At 50.4% G+C, this 24,817-nt stretch overlaps 2 protein-coding genes across 2 annotated transcripts in view; one reads left to right on the top strand and one right to left on the bottom strand.

The window, feature by feature from the left end:
- Positions 1–5,684, bottom strand: part of ADAMTS12 (ADAM metallopeptidase with thrombospondin type 1 motif 12) — a 175,797-nt gene extending 170,113 nt beyond the window's left edge. The window contains exon 1 of the mRNA XM_081131264.1: positions 5,287–5,684. Coding sequence (XP_080987390.1) covers positions 5,287–5,413 — 127 coding nt within the window. The 5' untranslated portion in view covers positions 5,414–5,684. The remainder of the gene's footprint in view (positions 1–5,286) is intronic.
- A 13,915-nt stretch (positions 5,685–19,599) lies between these two features.
- Positions 19,600–20,955, top strand: RXFP3 (relaxin family peptide receptor 3; the record flags this gene model as incomplete). The annotated part of the gene is made up of 1 exon (XM_081132603.1): positions 19,600–20,955. The coding sequence occupies exon 1, from the start codon at positions 19,615–19,617 to the stop codon at positions 20,953–20,955; it is 1,341 nt and encodes a 446-aa protein (XP_080988729.1). The 5' UTR covers positions 19,600–19,614.
- Positions 20,956–24,817: the final 3,862 nt, after the last annotated feature.

The following is a 24,817-nucleotide window of genomic DNA, read 5'->3' on the forward strand; positions in this document are numbered from 1 at the left end:
CATTTACATTCATGGAAAATGTGTGCACACAGAAACAATACTACAAAGTTTGCCAGGACATACGCACACAAAAAAATACATATGGAATCCATTATCGTGGGTTTTTTAGAGGAAAAATGAAAGTGGGGAATGGGGACAAAAATGCATAGATAAATAAAACAAGAAAGGGGTTCTGCACAAATTAGTGATGCTACTATGCCAAGAGCTGGGAGTCAAACTGACTTAGCCCTCTGCACGCCCCCTCACCAAGGAATATCTGCCCTTCCGAGCTCAGACCCCAGGAGAGGAACGGCCAGGCTGGGTGAGGTGGGCGTAGCCGGCCTCAGTTAGTAATTCTCCTGTGTTTCTCTTCTCTTCTCCTACTGGTAGTGATGTCTCTGCCTTCCCAGGATTAGAGCAGTGGAGGGGAGTTAGAGGCAGGAAAAGACTTATTCAACTGAGTATAGCAGTCATCATGCAATGGTCCTTGTGTGGGGCCAGTGTCCAGATGCAGATTCCCTCTCTCAGGAGCAGACTTTATGCCCCATATAGGGCCTCTCTCTGAAGATACAACTCAAGGAGTTAAACATAATTTTTGAAAGTATAAATGAGAGACTAAAGCACCTATTTCCCAAAGAATAAAAGAGTAAGCAAATTTCCAGCTTTTGACCAGGTCACTTTTAACCTAACAGGTTTTTTAAAGAGCCAGCATAAGATGACTATACAATAATATAATGATAACACTTACTGTAGCCATTTAACAAGCACTTGCTATGAGCCAGGTACCATAAGTCTCTCCTCATTCAATACTCACAACAACCCCATGATACCGAGTATTATCCCCATTTCACAGATAAAGAAACGGAGGCCAAGGGAGGGCACAGAGCCAATATGCAGCAGTGCTCAGATTAAAATCTCGTGCTTCCTATTTCAAAATCATGTTCTTGCCGCCATACTTCATGTACATATATGCAGTTGCACTCGGCAGAGAATGTAAGAGTAGAGGTAATAGCACTGCCCCTGGCAATGATGACCTAACACGCAAAGAACTGCTTGACTTCTTTAAGGGCCTCAATTTGCTCATCAATAAATGGAAATAATAATTGCCTCTTTATCGGGGACAATAACGAGAGATAAGACTGGCTTTGCCTCTTGATGTTACTGCAAAGGACGCAGCTTAGTCATGTCAGCCCGTAGGTGTGGGTGGAAACAGGAGGCCGTGGACCAAGTATGGTTAATGTTGATGGTCCAACTACAGTTGCCTTGTGGGCATAATATCAGTATCTACCTCCTAGGGTGGTGTGAGGATCCAGTGTATCAGTACAGGTAACAGATTTAGAACAGTGCCTGACAATCAGCACTCACTAGTTATTATTGGTATTAAAGACATAAACTTGGCTACTGGTGATCTCTGTGGCCATAAATACATATAACCTCCAAGCAGAGAGAGGGAGCTGCCCCACTCACCTTGGCTTCCCCTCAGTAGGCGTTCAGTTTGGAAGACTAGGTGGCTATAACCTTGGCCCACAGAAAGCAGAGTCCAGAGGGAATATGATAGGGATGGAGGAATAGATGCCAGGAAATAATAACAGCTCTAATAACAGCTTTACCATTTCTATGGTCAAGCACAGCATTAAGGCTATAGCAACTTGGTCTTGTCTAAGGCTCACAGTTCTAAGGGGTGGGTATTTTTTTTTTTTTTAAATATATCTTTATTGATTTCAGAGAGGAAAGGAGAGGGAGAGAGAGAGATAGAAACATCAATGATGAGAGAGTCATTGATTGAGCCCGCAACCCGGGCATGTGCCCTGACCGGGAATCGAACCCTGATCACCTGGATCCCAGGTCGACGCTCAACCGCTGAGCCACGCCCGGCCGGGCGGGGTGGGTATTGTTAATGGTGTCCCTTGCCTTAGCCTCCACTCCCACCTCTTTAAAAATAATAAGAGGGGCGAGGACTCATGCTGGGCAACCTGACCCCAGAGCCCACCCTCTGAGCTAAGTCCTGAGTGCTTTTTAGGGTCTGCCACTGGGCATCAGCCTTCAAGCCTGGGGGGGGAGGCTGAGACGCACTGTAACGACATCACGGTCTGCCCTGGGGTTTATGAACATAAATTAAAAGCCCTGAATACTGTGAGTTGCTGTGTTTAAAATTCAATTTGAAACCACAAATTCTGATACTTCATGAGAAACTCTGAGTGAAGACTGTTGGCACAAACACTTTTGAAAATACAAAATACCGAGTGATCACTTATCCTCTGCTTAGAAAGAAAGGAGAGAGGTGAGAGAATATTTGCCCGCCGGTCTTTATAAATTTTAGGTTAAATCTATGATTACTCTTCATATTTATTTCTATCTTAGAGAGCAATTGAATTTCTAAGACTCCTTACTGAAAAGGGCAATTCCTGTAATGGAAGTTTGTTTTCATAATTATCTTCCACAGATTGTTGTAGCCTTTCCTCTGTATTTTTATTATAGGAAACTCCATGTGTGGAAATGTTGTGGAGAATCGTGTTGGTCCCCTCAAAGTTATAAGATACACCACAGGAGGCTGGATCTGCTCACCAACCCCATGATTAACCTGCAGAGCATAATTGCTCATTACTATTAACATATATAAAATATCAAAACCGTGAAGTCTCTGCTTACATTAAGAAAATACCCCAAACCATTTTCTCCTTGCAGAATTTATTTTTTGCAAACTGCATAAGTGCATGATTGTAACATTTGTGTTGAAACACACGGCCACACTCCCAGGGCTCTTGCACAAGTCTGTGGGGCCCAGAGTATGGCTCTAACATGGGATCGAGTGCCTGCCCTGTTGATTTCATGGAACTGTCGGGAGAAAAAAAGAGGTCACAGAAGTGACTTACGACTTATAAACAGCCCAGGGAATAACACACCTAAGGGGACAGCATTGGCTGCAGAAGAGTGTTTTGTACAAGATGAATATTTCCCATTGTTCTGATCCTTGGTTGGGACCCCTGTGGACATCATTGCACAACTGAGCGATGTGGAAAGTCTACTGAGTGGAGTTTGTCAAATCTGCCCGTTTCTAGTTCCAAAAAGGATTGGATTTATCTCCATACTCCTTCCTCAGTCTAACATCCTGACTTTGCTCGACCCTTAGGCCTACAAGGAGCCTTAACAGTTACCTAGGTTCTGAATGAATTTCCAACTGTGGGGCTCTTTTCACCCCTCTGGTGAAATAGCAATTGGCGGGTACTCGATGAAAACATGTTGACTGACAGACTGGCCACCTAGACCACCCATTCTCATCTGTAAAAATAAGAAGGCTGGGAGATGTGATATTTAAAGCACTTATGTTCAGAATGTGGGTGCAACTCAAAAATGCTGTCAGAGTTCCAGGAGAAGTCGAGGGGGACTGGCCAATGTGAAGCAGCAGGCAGCTTGTGTGGAAGAAAAACCCAAGTCATCAGATTCCCAGGAAGCCTCAACATTTCCTTCTCTGACTGGTCTGCTCTCTCAACTTAGTCCTCAATGGAACTCTGCTCAGAAATTTCTCCTTCGCATAAAATGTGGATTGAAGACAAATATTCTGGTGAAAGGGCATTTAAAATCTGAAATTATTTTTAAAACCTAATATATCTACTTATCGCTAATAAGCTTGGAGCACTTTACAGCTATTTTTCCATGTGGAACACTCTCAGTACATAACCCTAAAGGTGACCAGGGAAAACCATCACCTCCCACTTTCTAGGGAAGAGAAAGCAAGGCCCTGGGCTGTCTGCTCCACACTACGCTGGATTCTCTTTCGAAGATGCAGAGCAGGCAGTGCTGAAAGCCAGCCCAGGAGAATGTGTCTTTGAACCAAGCCATCTCTAAATGCCCTGGGAAGTGCTCGAAGGCTTTGTTTGTGCTGCCACAGAAGAGAGATTTTTCACAAAGGAGCTGTTTTTCAAAGAACAACAAACGCTGCTATTTTAAACTTGGGGGTGGGAGATTGTATCTGGGCCCTGCCTGACATCCAACCCCAATGCTGCGGCTCCAGCTTCCAAGGAAAGCAAAGGAACTGGCTTTTGCTGGCTCTTGAGTCTCAGCAGGTGAGCTCTCCAGCAGTTTTGAAATTAGCAATGTAAGCAGAAACCCCTGCGTGGAAAGCCTAAGAAGGGTGGGCTGGTGATGTTTGCCACCCAAGTGGTTTTGGGGATCAAAGGGGGTCAGGAAGTATGGAAGTTTCCCAAGACTTGAGCATAGTCAGCAGACACAGGACTTAATGGATGCTAAGCCAGTGCTCTGTGCCTGTGTGTTGTCCTATTACTGCTGCTGGGCAATGCTGCTTGATGGTAAGGGGCCAGCCAGCCTCTGGAGTCAGGCGACCTGGGTTCAAAACCTCACTGCACCACTCGCTAGGCCCATAAACTCTCCACACTTCAGCTGCCTCATCTGTAAAACAGTAACAACGGCCCCTGCACCCAGGAGGCTGTTGTGGGTGGTCAGTGGCTGGACACACACAGGGTGCCTTAGCACTGTTGGTGCAGAGAACACTCTCCTGTTTTCTCCCAGAGGCACAGTGAACTCCCCACCAAACTGCAGAGTCTCTGGCCCTTCCAAGTCCAATAAAACAGTACCAGCCTCCTAGGGTATCAGGCTTAAAAATAATTAAAACAACAAAGGGTCTATCACAACTGCCCCAGTGCTTCCTAGGGCATTAGGAGCTTCACAAAAACTCAGAAAGAGACACAGCTGGCTGTGATCAGGAAGGTGGGACAGGAAAAGGTGAGCCCCTAAGGTGGTAAATTTTCTCCTAAATGACTGTTATTTTTAAAACACAGCCCTAAATCTTTCCAGGAAACCAAAACACAACCAAACTCACTCAGCAGGGGGCCGGAGTCACATTTCCCCCTTCCCTGTGCAGAGTTTAAAAAGCACCAGAAACGCTGCCATGTCTGCCAGGAGCCAGCTGGAACTTTTATAAAATAAAATAAAAAATCCTTCTCTGGGTTCAGAATCTGAAAACCAGGGGACTGAACCAGGGCAGCTGCAGAGAACACAAAAGAGAGAGGTGGGGGGGTTACCCGCTACCTCTGGAGTCCTGGCTGCAGCAGCATCAGTGAAAAGAGACAGGACACTCACCTTTCAGTGAGAATTAGGGAATCACCGCCGCAAACCCTGAATTCTGAGAACCCCTATGCTCCTGAGCTCCCAGCTCAGATTTCCTTACAACTCAGCCGAAAGGCTCCGCAGAGTTCAGCCGAGTGGGGGAAGGGAAGAGGGAGCCACCAACTTTTCACACGTTTTATTTACCTCTAGGTTTCCAAACGGAAAGAGAGAAAAGCCACCAACCTTGCCTGCCGTCGGGGAAGCGCACCCGGCCGGGCTGCGGGTGCCGCGCATAGCACAGGCCCCCAAAGTTCAGGAGCTGAGCCACCACCGACAGGTTTGCGAGCCAGCTCCTCTGGGCACATGGCATGATTCAGTCGTTGGGGAGAAGCAAAGTCACCAGGTTTGGGCTCTCAGCTTAAGAAACCGAGTCCCCGCCGGCGGCCCTGCGGGGAGGCGCCGGGGCGCATGGTCCAGGAGCGGGGCGGGAGCGGCGGCCAAGCTGCGCAGACCTCCCTCCGCTTTTTTAAGCAGCCAGGGGCTAGTTACCTTGATTTCCCCTCCCTCCTCCTACAGGGGGAGTGATTTCTGCTGACAGCGTTTGTTTCGCGCGGGGTGTGGAAAGGCTCTGGAGGGGAGGGCGCAGCCCACCCCCGCTCCCCACCCCTCTCCTCCCGGGGCCCGGCCTGGCGGCCGGCTCCGCGCATCTTCCTCGGGGACTCCCACCCCCGCGCTCCTGCGGCCCCGCCCAGGGCCGGGGCGAGCCGGCCAAATAGGGGAGCCCCGCGAGAGCCACCCTGGGCGGGACTCCGGGAGCGAGGCCCCGGCCAGCCCCGCAGCAGGCCCGGCGCGGGAGGAAGGTTCGCGGCGCGGGGGCGGGGCGGGGCGAGCGCCGCGCCCCTCCCGGCTCAGTGCTGCCCCCTGCCCGCCTCCCCTCGCCTCCCCTCCCCTCCCAGCCCTGAACTTCGCCTGACTTCGCTCCCTCCACCGAGGCTGCAGAGCTGGGGTCCTCCGGGGCAGGCCAGGGCTCCCCCTTGAAAAATGTATAGGGAACTTCTCTCTTTGCCAAGTCACACGGAGGGACGCGGGCTGAGCTCATCAGCTAGTTTGACCCTGGACAAGTCCCTTCCTCTGCACAAAAGGTGACCTGACCCAGTGATACGAGGCACTCTGAGTCTGCAGGTCTCTCCGGTGCTTTCTGCCTTTATAACCGGCCCTTTCCGAGCCCATCTCCACTCACCCGAGAGGAAACTGGGGAGAGTGGAGGGAGTAAGTCAGCCCCAGGAGGTGTCTTTCTGCAGGGCGCCTGAGCAGGGAGGGGCGCAGGGAGGGGTGTCCCTTCGGAGGCTTAAGCTTCACATCACTGAGAGAGTGCCACAAACCAGGGAGCTTGCCAGGCTTCCTGAGAATTTCCTGCGATCATCCAGCCAAGATTTTGCACCTCTGGACTGAAACACGCCTCCTTACTCCATTCAGGAGGAATTTGGCTCATGGCTTCCAGCGAACCACATGTGTTCAGTGAGAGGCTGGGGATGTCAGCTCACTCACCCATGCCCAGGGCAGGGCAGCCAAGTCAAAGCAGTGACCCAGTGCAAGGCGGTCCTCTCGGGCCTGGGGGGAGAGCCTGCAGACCTTCAGACTGGATACATACACACCACGGCCCTTCAAGGGGTATGTATTGGTTTCCTATGATTGCCATTATGAAGTCCTATAAACTTGGCAACTTCAAACAACACAAATGTATTATCTTACAGCTCTGGAGGTCAGAGGTCTGAGCTGGGTCTCACTGGGCTAAAATCGAGGAGATGTTAGCACAGCTGCATTTCTCTCTGGAGGCTCCGGGAGAATCCGTTTTCTTGCCTTTTCCATCTTCTAGAGGCTGCCCCCATTCCTTGGCTCATGGCTCTCTTCCCCCATTTTCAAAGCCAGCAATGGCCAGTTGAGTCTTTTATGTCACATCACTCTGTCGCTATCTCTCTTCCCTCCCTTCCACTCATAAGGACCCCTGTGGTTGCACTGGGCCTCCAGGATCAACCAGGATAGTCTCCTCATCTTAAAGTGAGCTGATCAGCAGCCTTAATTCCATCTGCAGCCTTTATCCCACAACATGTAATATAACATCGTATGTTACGTCATCATGGGCCAGTCATAGAATGGCTGGAAAAGGCAAGAAAGCCAGTAAGGTAGAAAATCAAAACTGTGTGCTACCGGATAGGCCTCAACGAGAAGGACAGCATCACCTCTGAAGTCTCTGCTAACAACACACAGCCTGAATCACAGAGTGAGGGAACATCAGGCCAAGGGAAACTGAGGGAGAATCTACAAAAAACTGGCTTCTTCTCTTCAGAAGGCCATGAAAGTCAAAGGAAAACTGAAAAGCTATTCCAGATGAAAGAAGACCGAAGAGATACGATAACTAAATGCAGCACAATTCTGAATTGGATCCTTTGTTACAAAGGACAGTGTTGGAACAATTAGTGCAACTCGAAAGGGAAGAGAGGATTGCATGGTCCTCTGGCATCCCTGCCGGTTTCCCGATGGTGATGTGGTTCTGTAGAACGTCCTTGTTTGTTAGAGACACACGTTACAGTGCTTGGAGGGTGGGCCATCTAGTTGGCGACATACTCTCAAATGATTCAGAACACAAAATGTAATTTTTTTTCTACTTCACTTTCAAATTTCTGTAAGTTTGAGATTGTTTCTAAATTAAAACAAAAAACAAAACAAAACAAACAAAAAAATCCCAAAAACAAAACACATCAAGTGTAACAGTCTGTTCTCATTCTTTAAAATAATTTAACACTTGCCCGGCTGGGCGTGGCTCAGCAGTTGAGCATCGACCTATGATCCAGGAGACCATGGTTCAATTCCCGGTCAGGGCACATGCCCGGGTTGCAAGTTCGATCCCCAGTCGGGGGTGTGCGGGAGGCAGCCGATCAATGACTCTCTCATCATTGATGTTTCAACTCTCTCTCCCTCTCCCTTCCTCTCTCCGTAATCAATAAAGATATATTTAAAAATAAATAAATAAAATAACACTTGGTGGAGATGCTATAGAACTGGAGCTTAGACAAGTGTATTAATGAGAAGTTAATTGACAATGAAGTGGCCGTGTCTGGTGATCTCTGAGCTCCCAGGCTGACAGCTGTGGATGCCATCATTATCACACTGTCCTATGTTGGTCCTGAACCACATGGCCACCGGCCCCTATATTTTATTCTGCCTTAAAGATCAAGCCTGAATTTAAGAAGAGTGCATCTATTGTCCCAAGGAGAGGAAGAAATTGGGGACGAAATGCATCAGGGAAACTTTGAGTGCTCCTGCCTTAGCAAAGAAGAGAATACTTCATTTATTTATTTATTGACTGCTTACCATGTCCACACTTTAGGAATGCAGCAGTGCATAAAATGGTCTCTTTCCTCATGCTTGCATGTGCTCTAGTTTGGGTCGTGGGAGACAGAAGGATGAGAGAAACTAGTAAGTGTATGTTATGTACGGTAGCGATGAAAACCATGGAGAACTAGAGCAGGCCAGGCGGCCAGGAGCGATTGAGAGGGAGAGCTCCTGTTTATGTAAGGGGGTATTTTTTAAGGAGTGATTCATTAGCTCAAACTGCGGGGGCGGGGGGGAGGACTCCTGGCTCTACATACTCAACTGCACAGAAGAAAAAAATTGAGAGAAAGAGAATAGTAACTCCACCCACTAATAAATGCAGCTCCATCGGTGTCCAGGAAATCCGACCTGATTAGAGAGTCTCATATGGAGGGTGGTGTCAGGAAGGGATGAAAGTACCAAGGGATGTCTACAACCCTAGTTCACCCCACTCTTTATATTTTCTTAACCCGCTGAGCTCAACCAGAGCCTGTGAGTAGCCTGGGTGGGGTTCTCCTCCTTAGAGGAGCAGACCAGCTGTGTCAGGGGTCCCGCTCTGGTCCAGAGGCCCACTGCCCTGACATTTATCACTGCTCTTTGGAATCCTCCTGGGACCATTGAGAGCAGAACGTCAGCTGTGCCCCACGAAACTCTGAAGTGAGTAAAAGAGATTAGTTCAGGAAACAAGAAGGATACACCGTAATAGTACTCACTCTTTTTTCTTAGCGCCATTGCGGTATAATTGACATGCAATAAACTGCACATGTTATGTGTTGACATATATACACCTGTGAAACCATCACCACAATAGGTATGTCCGTGCATGTGTGTGTGCATGTGTGTGCATGTCAAACCAAAGATTTCCTCCTGCTCTTACTTGCATCACCCCCAACCACAGGTGGCTGTTGTCCTGCTTTCTGTCGCAGGAGATTAGTCGGCATTTCTAGAATTTTATATAACTGGAGTCATACAGGATGTGCCCACTTTTGTCTGCCTTCTTTCACTCAGCATTATTTGAGATTCGTGGATGTTTTGTTCGTCAATATTCTGCTCCTTTTTACTTCTGCATAGTAATCCACTGTGTAGATCTACCCCAGTTGGGCTATCACTCACCTTGTCACTAGCTTATCTGTTGACCATCGGAAAAATGATGGAGTGTAAACTTGGACACCCGGCCTAAAATCAGGCAGATGTGTGCATACTGCTAATTCATGCTGAAGATCTTTTCTTGGAACCAGTGAAGCACGGCCCCTACGTGCTCCAACAATTGCAATTCAATGGACAGTATGTGTTTCTCTTCAAGATAAAGTAACTTTAAAACATACACATCAAAAAAAAAAATTGGCTTTGAAGTTAACCCTGGATTGAGATAAAGGTTCTCTTTATGGTTCTGTAGAGTCTCAGCAGAGCTTGCCCACACTGCCAGGCAGGGCTTGGTTATCTCCACAGCCAGGAGATGGCTATTTGCGGCACTTTGATTCTTCAGAGCACAAAAATCCAAGCTCTGTGCTCTCAGAGACCCTTTCCTGAGACCCAGGGGACAGTGGGGAGGGTTGGATGCCTCTGCTAACACCCTATCCACCTGGGCCGCGCTTTCCAAACGGTGCCTGCCGGGATCGCCTCCTTTGTTGCTTCATTGCCCCTCTGAATGTTGCAGACAACACCCCAACTCACAAGATTAGTTACCGTTTTGCTGTTCTGCTAAATATTCACCAGGTCTCCTGACAGGCCTCGGAGAGTGAAGAGCGATGTTGGCTCAGCTGGTTGCTTCCTGCAGTAAAGCAGTGGCTGTGGTGACATTAAGGTGTTATCACTCAGCTCTTGAAGGTGGGAGGGGTGGCGTGTGTGTAGATGGACTGACGGAGGCTGAGAAGCCTGGTGTGAGAACAGTAAGTGCACAGGGTATGTTTGCTGAGTACATGGAATAGCATGTAAGGCAGAGAGAAGTCTGCGAAGGACTCCTAGAAAGAAGTGGTGTCATCAAGTGTGAATTAGAAGGTGGGCAACTGCTGCATGTCAGACAATAAGGTCGAAGTTTATAAATCTTGCGATTCATTATGATTGATTTTCCCCTTGATTACAAACTGTAGGTACAGGGACTATGTTTTATTCATTTCTGCATTTCTCTCAAGGATAAAAAGGCTAAATGAATATTTGATCGGAGGAGGGGTGTGGGTGGGTGACTTAGTGGGGAATGATTTCTTTTGAGGCCGAGGAGACAGTTCTCTATTCCTAACTCCGCCTGACCTTGGGAAGTTGATGCTGGTTTTAGTATTAGACTACTCCCTCCTCTGTTTGCTCTCAGGGATAAAATACACTCCTTTGTAGATTTGCTTAAAGCAAACGTAACAATTTAAATCACCAGTCACTACAGCAAGAAGAGGTTTGCTAACATTGACCTAAGGGACACTTGTCACAACAGAAACACTGCACGTAGCTCAGCAGAAGATGGGGCATTGGCCACTGCTCGGGGACAGTGGCAGTGTCCTGAGCCCCCTCTCTGCACATGGTTCTGGCTCCAGCGTTTAATCTTGGAAAACAGACAAAAAAGAGGGACCAATGTCAGGCACTCTGCTGGTGAGCATTTGACAAGAGAGAGACCCAAATCCCAGGTTTATATGCAGTGTTATTGAGAGAGAGCAGATACGGTATGGATAATTTACTTCAAACTATTTTATTGTCAATAATATTAGTATGTGTTACTTTTAATTCACACCCTAGAAAAAAAGAATAGGGACCTTGAGGACAGTTAGGCAATGTTTCATCAAGAGCTCACACCACGAGTCAGCAACTAAAAGTACTATCTGTAATAAACACCAGATGTTTCTCAACTGGAATACTGAAGCAATGTGGCTTGATGAGGGTATTGTAGAGACACTCCCCAAGCTTATACAAACAGGATAGAAATACCCAGCCAAAGAGATTTCCATCATCAGCCTCGATGGAATCACAGAAATGCAATCAGCCCTTTCAACTTAAACTGCTAAAAAAATAATGGGTAAAATATATGAAATAATGCTTTTCAGGCCACAGACGGCAAGCAGCACAGGACACTCCCTGAGAGAAGGCAAACGGGATGGGAGCCCCACAGTTACTCAGCTTACTGCCTAGAGAGAGTTTCCAGGTTGCAGTGCAGGGAGAAGGTCCCCAAACAGCTCAGTGGTGTTTCTGAATTGAGGGGACAGTTAAGCCAGAGTAGCTAGGAGTTTGTGGGACAGATTATGAAAGAGGGGAGACTTGCCCAGACAGGAGAGGGCTGCATACAGAGAGAGATTCAGAAATTTGTGGGGGATTCCCTCAAGCCTTTAACAGAGCACTGCTCAACAAGTGCGTGGGAATAAACTCCAAGAAGCAGGAGAAAAGAGAAAACCCTGGAAAGTTCCAGTGACCACAGAGGACCAGGAACACTTTGTTCTTCCACCAGTCCAGCTGGGAGAAACCTCGGGATACACAGAGCGTCAGGAGGATATTGCCTCAGTAGTGGGGCAAAATTAGACCTGCAATAAAGGTTGTCCTGCTCTCACCTTCAAAAGGACCAAACTGCTTACCAGTAACTTAAATATGAGCCCAAACCAAGTGCAAGGATATTTAAAGAATACAAAAATATCGAACACACAAGGTAAAATTTACCATGGGTGTCACGTAATTAAATCAAACAGGATCAGGCATGCAAAGGAGCAGGAAAATGCAGTTCAAAATGAGAAAAGTCAGTCAATAGAAACAGAATTAGGAGACAAGGATTTTTTAAAGTCATAATAATTACATTTTTTAGGCTGAAAAGGGTAGAAGAAAACATGAGTATGTTGAGGTGAGATATAAAAAAGACCCAAGTCAATCTTCTATGGTTTAAAGAAAAAACAATGTCTGAGAAGGAAACTACAGTACACAGTGTTAATAGTTGATTGGACACTGCAGAAGAAACTAATAGTGAACCTGAAGACATAGGAACTATACAAAATGAAACACACAGAGACTTAAAAAGAAAAACAATCACTGTATAGGGGAGCTGTGGAAAAAGTAGCCTAATATATATGAAAGTGAAGGTCACGAAAGGGTTGAGGGGAACCCAAAACACTAAGCCTACAGAATGGGTCGCGTGATTCTTTTGTTTCTGCTTACAAATAAACGTGTGTGGCAGAATTTTCTATGAGACATGCTTCTTTGAAATCTCGGTAAAAAAAAAAGGGGTGGGAAGGGGACCAAGGTCATCCCATACCATCTCCAACAAAGGTGGGAGTGGAAAGAGTGTAGGGGCTGAGAGTCAAAAGCAGTCCTCGCCGGGTTCCTGCGTTTGACCTGTGTGTGAAGGCCACCGAGTGCGGGGGGCAGGAAAGGCGTGGAAATGTCAACCCTGAGCTGAATCCGAAGCAGCTAGGAGAAATCAGCAGCCGGTGCTCTCATTTCATCCCTGATTGTCACAAGCAAGCCTAGAAGTGAATCGGTAATTAAGGTGACCGGCACCATCCCCAAAGCAAACGAACAGGGAATCCAGCTTGGCCACACGTAAGAATAACCTGGGGAACTTTGCAAAAATAACATCGGGATCTCACTCCAGACCTGTTCCCTCAGAGCTCCGAGGGGAAGAACCCACAGAATATTCCTAAGCTCCTCAAGAGATGCTAAGACAGCTAAAGAAGCAAAGCATCCGGGTGTTCTGCCACAGAAATGTTGCTCTCTTCTGGTTTTTTCTCTGGCGGGCATTCAGAATCTTAGAAGAGAAAGCCGTCAGGCCCGACCAGCGCTCTCTCCCCCTCTCACATTCTTCTTGTTATCTGAGCCTTCTTTAAGGGGAAGAGTGGCTTACAGCTGGGGTTTTGTTTCTTGTTTGTTTGTTTTCATGGGTTGGTCAAAGGCGCCTGGTGGGGCCCCTCGATCGCTGGGCCCCACCCGCAGAGTTTGGGACTCAGTGGGCTTGGGGTGTGGCCGAGCACCTGCGCCTCTCGCAGCTCCCAGGTGCTGCTGCGGCTGGCACCGCACTTTGAGAGCCTCTGTTTTAGAGGGCACAGGAGGTCAGGCTGAGGGGTTTTTCTCAACAGTGAAAGAAACAGAGTTTCAATAACAAAGAAGGAAGTGCCCAACCCCAGAAGATGGGGAACCTGAGGAATGGGGACGGGAGGAAGGCTGGAGATGTCAGAAGGGGTTCAGAGAGTCCCCGAGCAAAGATGACTATATGGATGTCTGGTGGCATCAGGGCCGTAACGTTGAGACACCCAACAGAGGACTCCAGCGCTGAGCTCAGCCTGAAAGCCAAAGCTGGCAGGGGACTGCCCACTCCCTTAGGCCACTGCGGCCTGGACAGGCAGCCGGCAGCACTGAGCTCAGCGCGCCCTCCCGCCCTTCTGCGCGGGCCTGGGGTGCAGCCCGAGGAGGACCAGGCAGTCTCCAAGGCCGGCGGTCTTGACTTCTCTCCAACTTAATCAGGGGGCCCTTAAGCCAGCTTGAATTTGACTTAGAAAAATACTGCAATAGGACATTTCTTCCTCTCAGAATGTTCTAAAGTAACCCAGGCTTGTTTTAATGCCTTCTGATGAAGCAAGTTCCCATTAACTATTTAATTACCAGGCTGGAGGGTGTGGAACATGGGAAGGAGAGCTGGAGGAGCATTTGAAATAGAGTTTACAGATTACGGCATGGCTTTCTTACGGGTGAATGAATGTGAGTGGTTAGTGAAGAAGTGGAATTAATAACTCACTCATGGACTCGAGCTGCGTATAATTGTCCAGGCAAACAGGAACTGAGGATACAGAGATGGATTAAACATGGAATCTAGCTCTCGGGAGGTTTAGAGGAGGGGCAGATGTTTATTATTGTCTGTCTGAGACAGTCATAAGCACTATAATAAATGTTCCTACAACATCCTTTGGGAACACAAAAAGAGTGACTAATTCTCTCTAGGAAATATTTGGAATAACAAAATCTCCCAACAAGGAAATAATGTGTGGGTTGAACTCTGCAGAACAATCAGATCGCCAGTCAGACAACAGGGATAGAAGAGCAATGCCCATTTAGGCAGAGGGAACACAGTGGACAGGGAGGAGGTAAGGGAGGCCGCTCATCACAATATGGGGGCTGACTAGTGGGGGTGGCGGTGCCATTCAGCATCGGGAATGTTGCAGCTGGTGAAGAGAAGTTGACAACTGTGATACAATAGGAGGTGGGACCAAATCGAGAAGACCCCATATTCATATTCAGCTGGTGGGAGCAAGTCTAAGAGTAGAAGTTTTAAAAAATGGTTATATATATATCTCCATAACTATTGACTAACCTCTGTCCCAAGCCCCCTGAGTAACCCCACCCTGGGCTGCTCTGTTCTCTCTTGAGACCACCTCCCCTCATCCCTCTATGATTTAGCAACGAGAAAGTTAATCCCTGACATAGCAGGGACCCTCTACATATTTCTGCTCTTTTATGTTTAATATGTTAATACTTCTTTCTTTGAAATTTATTTGTCTTTCTCTAGTATCTTGAGTTGGAAGCTCAGATCATTGATGTTTAACCTTTTTTCTTTTAAAAAGTATGCACTTATAGCCACAACTTTCCCTCTGAGCACTGCTTTAATTGTATCTCACAAAATTTAATATGTCATATTTTTATTGTGATCGACTTTAAAATATAATTTCATACTTTATAACATTCTATAAATGTTAGTTTTTTATTAATCATGGGTTGCTCAAAACTGTGTTCTTGATTTTGGAGCATTCGAGGACTTCTAGTAACCATTCTTTCGTGGATTTCTAGTATAATTCTACTGTGCTCAACAGACACGTTCTGTACGACTTCAACCCTTTGACATTTGCTGAAACTTGGCTTTGGCCCAGCATGTGGCCTGTTTTGGTAAATGTTCTATGTATACTTGAAGAAAGTGTGTATTTTCTGGTTGTTGAGGATAGAGCGAAGGCCTTACCCTTAGGATGTGCCCCTTCGGAGGTTTTGCCTGAAGGCCGGGGCTATTTTCCCATCCTTCCCGCTTTACCACAATCTCTGCTGCCCCATCACTGTGCAGTTGTTGAAATATCTGCTCAGCTGAATATCGCTGTAAGCCCGGTTTCCTACTGAGCATTGTGACAATCTGCCGCCCTACTGTGAGCCCCTAAGATGATCCAATCATCCCTGCCCCTGAGTCATCATGTTATCGCATAACACCAGTCTCTTGGAGTGTGGCCTGGACTTACTGACTCATCTCTGAAGGACAGAATACAGCCGAAGTAACACTTCTAATATTAGGTTGTAGAAAGACTGTGGCTTTCGAGCTGCTCCCTCTCTCATCACTCGCCCTGATGGGAACTGGCTGCTGTACTGTGAGTTACCCTGCGGAGGCTTCCACGTGGTGAAGGGTCAAGGTCTCCCAATGGCCATTTGAGTGACCTTCGAGGCAGCTTCCTCACCCTGCCGGTAACGCCTTCATTCGGATAAGACCACAGCCCAACTGAGAGCTCGACTGTGACCTCGTGAGATAACTTGAGCCAACGACACTGTGCTGCACCCGGATTCCCGACCTAAGGAAACTATGAGATAACAAATATTTGTTGTTTTACACCATAAAGTCTGAACATAAATTGTTATTCATCAAGAGATAACTAATACAAAGAGAAATAAAGAAATAATGAGAAGTTGTACATGAATTTAGGAGTTTTCTGGTCTGGCTGGGGGAGATTTGTTTTTTGTTCTTGAGGACACACTAACAGGACTAGAAGACTGGGTTAGATTAAACATGAGAAACAAAGAATTACTCTTGGGTTTAGCTTGAATGTCTAAGTGAACAGTGATACCATTTACTAAGATTGAGAAATCTGATGAAAATTCAGCAGCCAGGTAGAACTGTCAAGTAGCAGTTAGATATAAGATTCTAGAATTCTGAGGATTAAGGGCTAGAAATCAGATTTGGAATAAGAACAGTATCAGCCTCACTGGTTGTAAGCATTAGGTAAGATAATGCAGATAAAACTTTCTGCACAGTGCACACAGTTGTTACCTGTAGCAGGTAAAACTGTGTCCCCCAAAAGGTATGTTCAAGTCCTAGCCCCTGGTACCTGTGAATGTGACCTGGTTTGGAAAGAGGGTCTTTCAGCTATAATTAATTAGGATGAAGTCATATTGAATTAGAGCAGACCCTAATTCAATGACTGGTGTCCTTACAAGGAGAGAAAACAGAGACACAGATACACACAGAGAGGAAACCGTCATCTGAAGACAGAGATAGAGATAGGAGTGACACAGCCACACACCAAGGATTTTCCTTAGAACAATCAGAAGTTAGGAGGGAGGCATGGGCGGCTTTCCTCCCCAGAGCCTCCAGAAGAAACAACTCTAGCAAAACCCTGATTTCTGACTTTTAGCCTCCAGAATATTGAAAGAATAAGTTTCTGTTTTTTTAAATCATCCCATTTGTGGTCATTTGTTACAGCAGCCCTGGGAAAATAATACAGCGTCCAAATAGACATGTCATATGAATGATTATCAGTGCTTCCACTATTATTCATATTGTATCTTTATTGTTGTTCTATCTCCAAACACCTCACACTTCGCTTTGCACATAGCAGGAACTCAGGTCATAATTATGGTAGAATAAAAGATCTGTGCTATCCGAATTCTGGCAACACTCTCTGAGGTCACACTTGGGAAGAGCCTACCCTGAGGGCTCAGTCTGAATGGTGCTGGCTAATACTCAAGGCCTGGCAGGCCTCAGGATCACGGGCCCTCCTGGGCCAACGATGAAGAAAAGGTCACCTGCCAGGCTTGAATGTGATTGTAGTGAAATTCAACAAAGAGCCCCTTCTCTTCCTTTGCTTCCAATCCCAGTGTGTGATAAACTGTCATTGGACATTAACTGTTCTTCGGCACTTAAATTTTTTTACATGGAGGGGTAGAAAAAGAATAAAAGTCCAGATGTTCCCGAACTTGGAGGAACATTAGTATCACCTGGAAGAATGTGTTTAAAATGTAGATTCTTGAGCTCCTTTCCACCCTTACTGAGAATCAGAATCTCCGGGTCTTGTTTGGGGCTTGGAGGAGGCTGCACGCTCCCCAGCTGACTCTGATTCACCTGCCGAGCACCTGTCCTCAGAATGTTTCAAAAAGACAATTGCTTCCATCTGCAGATGAGAAAACGGAGGCAAAGGGCCTTAGGGCATGCCCTGGGCTTCCTTGTTTTTCAACAGCATCTTGAAAGAGAGAGGGAGAGATTTAATAGAGACATAAATTAATAGTAAATAGAAATAATAGTAAAAAATGAAGTGAAAAGTGAGCTTGAAGGTGGGGGTATTAGAGATAAGAGGTGTCTGCAGAAGCAGCTCATTGATTTAGAGAAATAATCAGGGCAAAGCTGAGCTTCTCGGTATTAGAACTGCTCCAATGGGGTGGTTTGGCTTGGGTTTTGCTTTTACTAAAGCGCTGGCGCCCCCTAGCGGGAAGGAAGGATAAGCAGTCCAGAGTCCACAGCGAAGCGTGTTTTCTGCGAAACCCTGTTCTCTTGCTTTGGAGTCAAGATTGTTTCCATGTCCCTCCGTACGTTTTGGGCACCATATTTCTTTGTCACTAAGTCCCCCCCCCCTCTCCTGCTGTAAAGTCACAACCTCTTTATCTCTGTCAGTAAAGTCACGGGCCTATCAGGACCCGGGACCATTGCGTTTAAGATGCTTTTGTCTCAGTTCAGCCCCAGGCGGGGAGGACAGCATTTCAGATATTCTTAAGTCCATCCCAAGAAGCGTAATTTACACGAGAACAGTTGAGCTGTCGTTGAAATCAACCGCAGTTTGAGAGGTAATTTAAATGGTCTGCACTAGTTCGTTTTGCCCAAAGGAACACAGAAGTTACTCCCTGTGGTCTGAGAAGCGCCCGGTGCAGTGCGCATCGGAGCAGCGGTGGCCGAGGGAGCCAGCGGGGGGTCCGAACCCGCCCGGGAACCCTCCGTCCCGACCGCACCCGGCGAAGGCGGGGGGGGGGGGGGGCGCGAGAAAGCCGCTCGCTGCAGCGCGGAGCCCAGAGCCAGGCAGGTGGCGTCTGCGGACTCGGCCCCCCGATTCTGCGCTCCGCTTAGCTTCGGTTCTCAGGACGCCCCAAAGCAGGGGGCAACACTGAACCCAGAGTCTCACTAGGGGCCATGCTCTGAAAACCCTGACAGCCACAGACCCCTTTACAGTGGTCCCCTAAGTGAAGAAGGCAAGGTGACGCTCCCGTTTCTGTATCCAAGCAGAACCCACCGTCCGATTTGGGGTCCGCACGTGAAAAGCAGCCACGATCATCGCTCTTTTTAAAAAACGAGCAGGAGGTCGAGCATTTTTAGAGCTACACCGCATCAAATTTCAGAAGTAAAGTGGGAGTGAGAAAGAGAAAAGTTGCAATCGACACGTTTGGGAATAAAGAGGAAAAGCGGATCGCCAGTCAAAGCAGACGGCCTCCAACAACGCAGGAAAAGAAAAGGTGCCGGCGTCTTCCTCCCGAAACTTGTAAGAAGAAAGGGGGAGTCGGCGGGCGGGGAGGGGGGCTCCGCCCGCTGCGCCCCTCTCCCTCCGCCCCCGCGGCGGGCGCGGCGAGGTTCAGCACCTCGGAAAGCGCCCCCTCTCGCCCCCGAGGGTTCACGCATGCTCCTTGGGGAGCCCGCGGCCTGGGCTGGGCGGGTGCGGGTGTGACTCCCGCGAGCGCCCTGGGCAACTCCCTGGGAGCTGGCACCCGCGGAGGGACGGAGACGCGAGGCAGCGGCGACGGCGACGGCGACGCACCTCCGGAGAGGCAGAGCGAGGGAGACGGGTCTCTCCCGTGTCTCCTTTTCTCTCTAAGGACAGAAACCTGGTCCAAGCTGCAGACGGAACCCACAAAGGTACCTGAAAGAGCGGGGGCGGGGCCCCCAGTCGCGGTCCTCAGCGGCCGGATGGGTGGCGCGCTGGTGTCCAAGTGACAGCGGGAAACCCAGAGACCCGCGCCGTGGCCCCAGGACCCCGGGACGCCGCCCGCGCGCGCTCGGAGCTGCGTCCCCTGCGCTCCGACTGCGCTTCCCAGCCGACGCCGAGGCAACCCCCGCGCGCAGCCCCGCGCTCCGCGCGCCCGGGGACGCGCTCGGCGCCCAGTTCCCAGGCGCTGCGGTCAGCCGCTGCTTTCAAAGCTCCCTAGCGGAACCCCGGGCGAGCTGGACTCCCTTGGGTCTTGTCCCCCGGGGCATGACCTAGAGGCACCTGCCCAGGCGCTGCAGCCACGGCAGCCACCATGAATGAGGCGGCCGGCGGGGAAGCGCTCGCGGAACTCTCCAGCCCGACCCCGGACCTCCCGCAGGAGGCCAACGCGAGCGCCAACGCGTCGCTGCCGCTCGGGGGCCGGTGGTGGGAGTTGGGGCGACAGCCGCCGGGGGGCGCGGCGCCCGGGCACCCCCCAGGCGGCGGGACAGAGCGCGCGGACCCCGAGGCCCTGGTGCTGACCCTCCTCAGCGTGGTGTACTGGGTGGTTTGCGCCCTGGGGCTGGTGGGCAACCTGCTGGTGCTCTACCTGATGAAGAGGAAGCGGGGCTGGCGCAAGTCCTCCATCAACCTCTTCGTCACCAACCTGGCGCTGACGGACTTGCAGTTCGTGCTCACCTTGCCCTTCTGGGCGGTGGAGAACGCGCTCGACTTCAGGTGGCCCTTCGGCAAGGCCATGTGCAAGATCGTGTCCCTGGTGACGTCCATGAACATGTACGCCAGCGTCTTCTTTCTCACCTCCATGAGCGTGGCGCGCTACCGCTCGGTGGCCTCGGCTCTGGAGAGCCACCGGACCCGAGGACGCGGCCGCGGCCGCCGCTGCGGCTTCTCGGCCAAGGCGCTGTGCGTGCTGATCTGGGCCTCGGCCCTGCTGGCCTCGCTGCCCAGCGCCTTCTTCTCCACCACGGTCCCGGTGATGGGCGAGGAGCTGTGCCTCGTGCGCTTCCCGGACAAGTTGCTGGGCGGCGACAGGCAGCTCTGGCTGGGCCTCTACAACTTGCAGAAGGTGCTGCTGGGCTTCCTGCTGCCGCTGGGCATCATCAGCCTGTGCTACCTGCTGCTGGTGCGCTTCATCTCCGACCGCCGCCTGGCGGGCACCCAGGAAGGGGCCCCGGCGGCGGCGAGAGGCCCGGCGGCAGCCAGCGCCCGGCGACGGTCCAAGGTCACCAAGTCGGTGACCATCGTGGTCCTGTGCTTCTTCCTGTGCTGGCTGCCCAACCAGGCGCTCACCACCTGGAGCATCCTGATCAAGTTCGACGTGGTGCCCTTCAGCCAAGAGTACTTCGTGTGCCAGGTGTACGCGTTCCCGGTGAGCGTGTGCCTGGCGCACTCCAACAGCTGCCTGGACCCCGTCCTCTACTGCCTGGCGCGCCGCGAGTTCCGCTCGGCGCTCCAGAGGCTGCTGTGGCGCATCGCCGCGCCCTCGCTCACCGGCCTGCGCCCGCTCGCCGCCGGGCCGCCCGAGGACCAGGGGCTGCCGGCCCTGGCGCCCCTCCGCCCCGCCGCGGAGCCCGAGCTGCTCTCCTACCCGCCGGGCGTGGTGGTCTACAGCGGGGGGCGCTACGACCCGCTGCCCAGCAGCCCTGCCCGCTGACCCAGGCCGAGGCTGGAGGGCGCGGGGGGAGGAGGGAGGGTTAGGGGGTGCTGGGCGCGGCGGGGCGGGGTGGGGGGCTTTCCGGGCGAGAGGAAGCTGGCCTCGTAGGCCCGGCCGCCAACCTGGTCGCCGTTCCCAGGCGTCTTCTCCTCGCCTTACTCTGCCAGCACTGGGCAGTGCGGGGGGGGGGGGGGTCCCAGAAGTGGAGAAGGCATCAGGAACCGGGAGAGGTTAGGGCGCGAAGAAGTGGGGCTCAACCGAACGGAGCACGGACAGTTGGGCGCACTTGGCCCAGCGGCTTCTCTAGGCCCCCGAGGGTCCTCCGGGCAGCCAGCCGGGGCCGCGGCAAAACCTCTCCTCCGCGCCCGGGAGGCCGCCGGCGCCAGGCTGCGATTGGCGCGGCTGCGCCCGCAGCCTAGAGTTTGGGGGCAAGAAACTTTTTCCGAGTTGGGAGAAAGGCGTGACAACCTCCGCCCCCAGGAGAAAAGCCCCGAGAAAAAGGCACGCTCCCCTGGGGCCACTGTAGCATTTATCACCCCGCACAGGGCGGTGGGCACACGGGGAGCCCGGCCGCGACTCTCCGACCGGCCTCTGCGCTCAAATGTCTTGCGGGTAAGACACTTGTACCCAGCGAGTAGGAGCCACTCCCTGGGGAGTGGAGGCTTCGTGGAGGCAGTGTGACGGGAGGGGCTGAAGAGACACCTCCTGCGCCTACTGCCCCTGAAGGAATAAAGGAGCTCGGTGCTCGCTTGGAAACAGCAGGAGTGAGCCACCAGGTGTAGGAAGCCTGCCTGCCCCCTCTCCTGAGAGCCCTTTGGGTGCCTGGAGACACTGTGCCCAGGAGCAACGTGAAAAGCTACTGGAAACGGGGCCTTTGAATATTTAAGGGTGTATGAGAGAGAGAGAATGCCCTATCTCCCCGCCTCATCCCAGCAGCCTTTCCCATGTTTCATCTAAAAAGTTTCACTTGTAATAAAGCCCATGCCCTGTGGTTGGCCAGAGATGACTACTTTTGACTTCCTGGGGGTCCAGGTAAGAGGGCCCTTGGCTATGAGAACCCTTCCAGCTGGCCCAATCATTTATTTCAAAATCTTCAAACATCAGAGGAGTCCATGGAGAACGGATCAGGAAATACACATTGAACTCAGAAAATGATTCCGTTTCCAAACCTTGCAGAGGCCAAGGTCAGGTAGGCAAAGCAAGGTGGCTTGTTGCTGTTTCTTTCGTAATACTCAGTGCTGTGTCACGTGGGGCCCTCTAAGCGTCTGCCCATCACCCCACCCTATGGGGTTGGGAGCAGGTGTTCGCCCCTAATGCTCCTTTAAGTCAGTCATGACCTTGCTTCTCTAAGTGGGATGATTGAGCGGGAGAGGGAGGAAGGCAGACTGGGGAAAGTGGAGTACTTTGACCTGTGACCGCCCAAAAGAATGAGGTGACTTCATTTGGGAATGAATATACCACCGGAATGCAGGGGGACCTGGTTGGGTGGCAGAAATGAGAAGCATCATGTGGAGAGGAGGTGAGACAGGCTCAGAGGTTAAGTGAAATAATAGCACACGCAGGTTTGAGAAGACAGCCCCCCTCAGCCTGTAGAGAATTGGGGATATGGAGAAAATGGGATAAAATGCAGGAGCCTGAGTGCCCCATGCCAGCTGAGGAAGCTGTGTGGCCTGCAGGTGGCAAGTGTGAGCAGTGGGCAGGAAGGAGTGTCCACTTTGGTGTAAGCCCCGTCCTCCAACCCACACAAACTAGCAGTGGTCAGATCACAGGGGTGCTCCATATGCCCACCCCCAGCACTGCCCTTCGACCTGGGCAGCCAGGGCCCCTGCCCTGGGGTTTGATTACTAGAGGACTCTGCTCTGCCCTCCCCTCCCACTAGTACCCCTCCCACATGGCAAGGAATCCACATGACCATCGGGAGCCTGGGCCCCGCCTGCATTCTCAATCATGCTCTAGTACCTGGGACTCAGAATTCCCCATCTAAAGGGCCTTGAGTCTATCTACAAGGCCTTCACGGGTCCTTTTCTAGTCCACCCGCCAGAGGGTGGACCATACCACCGTTATGTGTGAAGGGTGGCTGAGGGTGGCTGTTTGCAGGTGTGGAGGGTTGGGAAGCTATGGATGTGCTGATGCCAAAGTGCACACAGGGCTCTCAGTGCTGGACAGAGCTAAGGGTGCGAGGAGCGGGGTGGGCCATGGACCCAGGGCCTTCATTAGTAGGCCTTGCTCTGGGCCCTGCAGTGGTGTGAAAGAGCCCAGAGCCTTCCAAAAACCAACCAGAGCACTCTTCCTCTTTTCAACATCACTCCCCTAAAGGAGCTGATACTGCTGGGGCCTGGCCACGCTACTGAGCCCATCCATCCTGCCACACACAAGGTAAACACAAGCAACAGTGCAAATCCCAGTGTCTCTGTTCTCCAAAGCAGCTCATTTCCTTTTGCCAAATCCCTCCAGCACTCGAGGTTTTGGTAAATTAGAAATTCATCTGAGGCAATGACTACAGTACTAGACTCTAAGATGAGGCAAGGAAGAGGAACCAGGTTCATCTTTTAACTTGTAAAAGCATGTGCGCCAGTCCCCATTCTGCCCTGCTCAGGCACATCTGGAGTTGTGTAGACAAACACTATGAAGGACTGGGGCAGATCTAGGCATTGGGGAACAGGATGGGAGCCTTTAAAAGTAGTGACAATAGCTATCATTTATCGAGTGAGACCAACTGCCAGCTTCCTGGCTAAATGCTGCTCTTAAAGAAAACAGATCCTGAGTGCCTGAGGTCAAAGCCCAGCTCAGCGACTTACGAGTTGTGTAGCTTCAGATTAGTTACATAATGCCTCTCTGACTCAGTTTCCTCATCTGTGAACTGGAGGTCAGCAACAGCATCCACTCCCAAGACTGCTACGTTAGCTCAGGTAGAGCATTTAGAAGAGTGGTAAGCACTCGGTGTTACATATTAATGGTCACAACTCTCCAAAGTAGGAATGTCACCCCAAATGTATAGATGAGCAAATGTGCCTTGGGGATGTTCAGTAAGTAGTTTGATGAGCAGCAAAGCCAGGATTCACCAGCCCAGATCTAAAGCCCCTGGTCTGTCTACTCAACCATGCTGCCTCTCAAGGCTACTAAAAACCTGGTTGTGTGAGAAGCAGTGGAGGGGAGGGGTATGGCTGGAGAAACACTGTGCCACTTGGAGATGGAAGGTTGTTTTGCCAAAAGCTTTCACATGGTCCCCAGAAGATGGCACAAAGGTGCAGACTAGAGAGAAATATTTTCACTGTGTCTGTGAAGTGAGCTGCTTTGAGGTGGTAAATCCTCGGGCACGACCTGCTCAAGGAGGCTGGCCAGGGATGTCAAAAACTAACATGAATGAACTATGAGCAAGTTTAATATGAATTAAATATTAATAAGTTAATGTCATAAAAAATCACCAGCAATATTTTGAGTACTGGTGAATTAGATAAAATATGAGCCCCTGACTATATAGGACCCCTGGTTAAGAAAAACACACCACATCATAGAATAAACCCAGGAGTCGCGTGTAGAATTAGTCTGCTTCTCAGGTTTCATCAAGACCTGAAATGCCCTGTGGAAACATAGCCTGCCTCTCCCACCCTGAGCTGACACACAGTGAGAAAGGTGCATGTGGGTGCCCTCTCCTGCACTTACCCTTCGCCACCAGTGAATGGAGGCGTAGCCCAGTCTCTCCTGAGATGACGATGCCTGAAATATGGGGACTGCTGTCCAGTGGGCTGGGTAAAGTGAGCGGCGAGCAGATGACTGCAGTAGAAGTCCTGATACCGAGTAAACAACGGGTGGACCCCAAAGCTGCAGAGCAGAAGACAAGACTCGTTTTCTGCCATGTGCT

Source organism: Miniopterus schreibersii, assembly GCF_964146895.1.
Source record: "Miniopterus schreibersii genome assembly, chromosome: 3".
Classification (NCBI taxonomy): domain Eukaryota; kingdom Metazoa; phylum Chordata; class Mammalia; order Chiroptera; family Miniopteridae; genus Miniopterus; species Miniopterus schreibersii.